Consider the following 4,297-nt stretch of genomic DNA (forward strand, 5'->3'; position numbering starts at 1 on the left):
CATGGCAAAGAAGTGAGTGAGCTGTTCTATGAGCAGCTACCACTTGTACACAGCCAACACCAAGCCTCCCTCTGCTACAAAAACAGCAGCTCCTGCTCCTCTTGCACACTTTCATTGAAGGGTAAAGACGAGGAGGAGGAGAAACTTATCTTCCTTTGCAGCTATTCACATCCTCCCTCAACTGTGCTTTCCAGCTGTACTGAACCTTTTCTAAACTCCAAAAATGTCATAAGCCCTGGACTTTTCCTATGCTGGTCCCTCTGTCTAGTCTACCAGAGAATTATTTCTTTTCCTACAAATCTTACTTAAAACCACACCACTTCTGTGAAGTCCTCCCTTCCTTCCCAGAAAGATAAATCATTCATTTTCTCTGTGGTCCTACATCAATTTAAAGAAACCCCAACTTTTGTCCTTATAATCCAGCTTGAAATGTTGGCCCCATCTCACTCCTCACAGGCAAGCATGGCCTTGGAGAGACTGGACTTCATATCCTTTTACGTTGTAACCCCAGGATCCAGGACTGTTGAGATATACTGGACGCAAAACTAGAAGCTTCATGAGAGCAGAGGCGTTTTTGGGTTCATGCTTGTATCCCAGTGTCTGATCGTAGCTCTGGCACATAGTAGCTGTTCAATAAAAATGTATTCAACAAACAAAAAAAGAGTCAAATATATTTTCCTGGAATTGACCCTGAATTTGTGCCCCACTATTCTCTACTCACCCCCAAAATTATTCGTTGCTCCAGTCTCCCATGTCCCAGGTCTCATTCTCCTCCCTAATTGAGTGAACGAAAACCCTGTTGTAAAGCAGCTTAAAATGGGAGGCTGATGGAGACCCCTCTGTGGAGAGGGCTAAAAAAGAGGCATGGAATAAAGACAATATTTTATTCTGGTGATTTCAGTTTGAAGGGTGGATAACCCCAGAATTGGCCCACTTCTGTAAATGTCATACCTGCACAGGTTCAGGGATAGAATCTTCCAGCAGGGCACTCCACACTGATCCCTGGGCTCAGAGGAGGGCAGTTCTCCTAGGAGAATCCCCTCCCTGCCACTGGAGGGGCCATCAGAGTGGCAGGCATCAGCTTGGTGCTACTGTTGAATTTCAGGCAGTTGGGGGATAGCTTACTAAGTGTCATTTAGTTATAGAAGCTGGAGTAAATTGAAAAATAATTCCCATAGTAAGAAGTCTCCAGTCAAACTCTTTAAAAGAGAGAGAAAATAGAGAGGAATATACAGAGTAGAAAATCTTGAAAATTTCATCATTAACAGTTGAAAGTACGGGTTTTGGAATTAGACTATCCGGTTAATTTCTAGTTTTACCAAGTTACTTAACCTGTCTAAAGACAATTTCCTAGTCTAGAGAAGTGGAGTGAATAATTCGGGGCTCCCAGGTTTTATTTAGTCAAGAAAATGAATGCAGATTGCCTAATATAATCCCCAGCACAAAATTAGACTCAATAATAAATGATGATGTTAGTAGCAGTACAACTCGTTACCAATTTGAAAGCTAAATTTGAAGGAGTGATTACTGTGTACGAGGCATTGTTATAACCACTTAACATATTAACTCATTTAATCCTTACAGCAACTCTATAAGGTACATACTTTTAATAAAACAAATTACAGATCATAAAATTGAGGCACAAACCAAGTCACTCGCTTCCCCAAGATGAGAGTAAGTAACAGAACCAGCATTCAGATCTAGGCCATCTCCCTCTGGAACCTTCATGTTATCCACTTACTTTGCTGCAGTGGTAGTTGTTAGGGCGTGTCATGGATGAAGAACTGAGTCTGCGTGAGAAAAATGCAAAGGAATAGCAAGTATTAACCGAAAAGAGTGATTGTTTTCCCCAATCTGAATTGGTCGGGAAAGTCGAATGCCTAGTGGTGCTCTGTGAAAGGCAGGGAAGACACCACCTGTGTAGATGTGGGACTGTGGGTGTGGGCGGAGACAGTGACATCACAGGCAAGCAACCGATGGGCTGTTGACAGCTGGAGGAAGACCTGTTCCTTCTCCTATCCTGCCACGAGGCTCAGGCTCTCAGTTTATCTCTTGGAAGTGGATGAGGTCTTGGAGCACAAGGGGAATTCAGACCCTAGGATTTCTAGGCACCAGCACAGGGTTTTTGTTTGTTTTTGTCATGCTCAAAACATTGGGCTTCCTGATGGACACAGTTTGTACCTTCTGCATCCTTTTCCCACAGGTCACCTGGAGGTTAGAGTAATCCAGAACCTAGAGAAGAACAGGGGGAAGCTTTTCTGGAATGTCTTTCAGACTTTGGTCATGACAGAATGTTCTAGAGCATCCACGACCCAGCGTTGGGGCTGCGGCTGACCCCCTGCTCACTTGTTGGGGGCAGCACTGAAAAAGGTTCCCTGCTGAGTGTCTCCCAGAAGAAGGAGGGTTTCTTCCAGGTCCTAGAGACATCCTCACACTTCTGTGCTAGCAGTTTATCTATAGTAATTCACTGCCACATCCTAGGTGACCTAGAATTTGTGGGAAAAAAACCTTCCTAGAAATAATGTCAAATTGCAGAAAGTCACATCAATGACATTTGGGCTTCAGTTCATCTGTGGTGATGAGCATCCCACAATTTCCCTAAAATGCTTTTTTTCCCAAAGCAAGCATTGTTCAGAGCAGTTGGGAGACAGCTGCTGAAAGTCCTTACATCAGCATTTGTCCATACCCACTTCCATCGGTGGAAGCTCTGCTAAGATGAGTTGCTACAGCATATGAAATCCTCTCTGAACGTGCTCTGGGCACCTACGAGATTTTCCTAAATTTGTGTACGTCTGGTTGCTTCGTTCCCTTCCCCACACCTTTTCACTCCCTTAAGCATCAGCCTAAAGGAAAAAGAGAGGACGTAGGATTATGTGCAAAGCACAGAGGTTGGAAAGCACATACAGTGTTTGTGGAAAAGAATAACATTAGGCTGGCTAAAGAGACGAGAGTACTTTTAGAGTGAAAGTCGAGGTTGGACATAAGGACAAAATGGAAAAGAGTTCCAGAAGTGTTCCGAGAAAACACTCAAGGGTCCAGGGAACACACATCAATTTACCACAATAGTCCAGAGAAAATTCAAAAGATGCAAAACCCCCATATTACAAAAGATAAGGGAAATCAGAAAAGTCACAGAGGCAAATCCTGCCATGCTAATTCTTCAAGGGAAGGGCGTAAACAGTCATGTGACCTGGATAAATGAAATTATCACATTCAGTCAAGTCTAAGAGGCTTTGCGATGCTTTCTGAAGCAGTGAGGGAGGAGGGCGTGGTCTCGGGCCAGGAAGTGGGTGAAAAGTGTTGGCATCAGAGACTTAGTTCAGCCCAGGAGCAGACAGTGTTCTCCATCTGCTGCCACCATGAGCAACAGGCTCCTCTGCTGTGCTCTTATCTTTCTCATCAGAGCAGGTGAGTCCTGAGCAGAGGTCAGGAATCCTTGTCACTGGCTTCCCAGGCTCCGGCAGCAAAATGTTTCATCAAGAAGGTAGCACTCATCTCCGCTCCCCAGGCTGTTTCTATTTGATCCCTGCTTTGTCTCCCACAGGCCTCAAAGAAGCTGCAGTCACACAGTCCCCAAGACACAGAATCCTGAAGACAGAACAGAAATTAACTCTCCAGTGTTCACAGAGGATGAATCATTATTCAATGTACTGGTACCGCCAAGACCCAGGATTTGGGCTGCGGCTGATCTATTACTCAACTGGTACCAGAACTACTAAGCAAGGAGATGTCCCTGAGGGGTATCATGTCTCTCGAGAAGATCAGGCCGATTTCCCCCTGACCCTGCAGTCAGCCAGCACCAACCAGACATCTGTGTACTTCTGCGCCAGCAGTGAATCCAAGCGCTGCACGGCCACATCCTCTCCGCACAAAAAGAGAGGCAAACGGAGGAGTGAGGGGGTGCTGTCCTCAAGATTCCTGACCCCGACTAGAAGTTTCCTCAGAAGCCTGCACTGAAGCCCTGCCTTTGACCTTAATATTCTTTGCTTCCCTTTTCCCATTCTTGTCTAAATCACTCTCTCTATTCTAATCAAAGTCTTTGCCCTTCTTTGGTATTGTACTAGACTAAAGGATATTAACCCAACGTGAATATTTTCTAAGACCAACTTCAGTTTTCAGGTTCAGCTGTAAGAAAATTTTGATGAAACTGAATTCTGTTCAATTAAGTCAAGAAAGGAGAAAAAAAAAAGCCAAAGATTCTTCCATGAGTGTCTCAATGAGTAACCATGTTGGATGGGGAGATAGGGTACTGGGACTTCCTCAGACATGCAGTGGCCTGAGCATAAGTAAAAGCGGA

General features: G+C 44.6%; 1 gene segment (V, D, J or C); it reads left to right on the forward strand.

The window, feature by feature from the left end:
• Positions 1-3,272: 3,272 nt before the first annotated feature.
• On the forward strand, positions 3,273-3,957 carry LOC116662512. The segment is given in 2 exon segments: positions 3,273-3,408; positions 3,545-3,957. Coding segments are annotated over 2 exon segments (462 nt in total).
• The last annotated feature ends 340 nt before the right edge of the window (positions 3,958-4,297 follow it).

The sequence above is a fragment of the Camelus ferus genome, unplaced genomic scaffold (assembly GCF_009834535.1).
Source record: "Camelus ferus isolate YT-003-E unplaced genomic scaffold, BCGSAC_Cfer_1.0 contig2934, whole genome shotgun sequence".
Lineage (NCBI taxonomy): Eukaryota > Metazoa > Chordata > Mammalia > Artiodactyla > Camelidae > Camelus > Camelus ferus.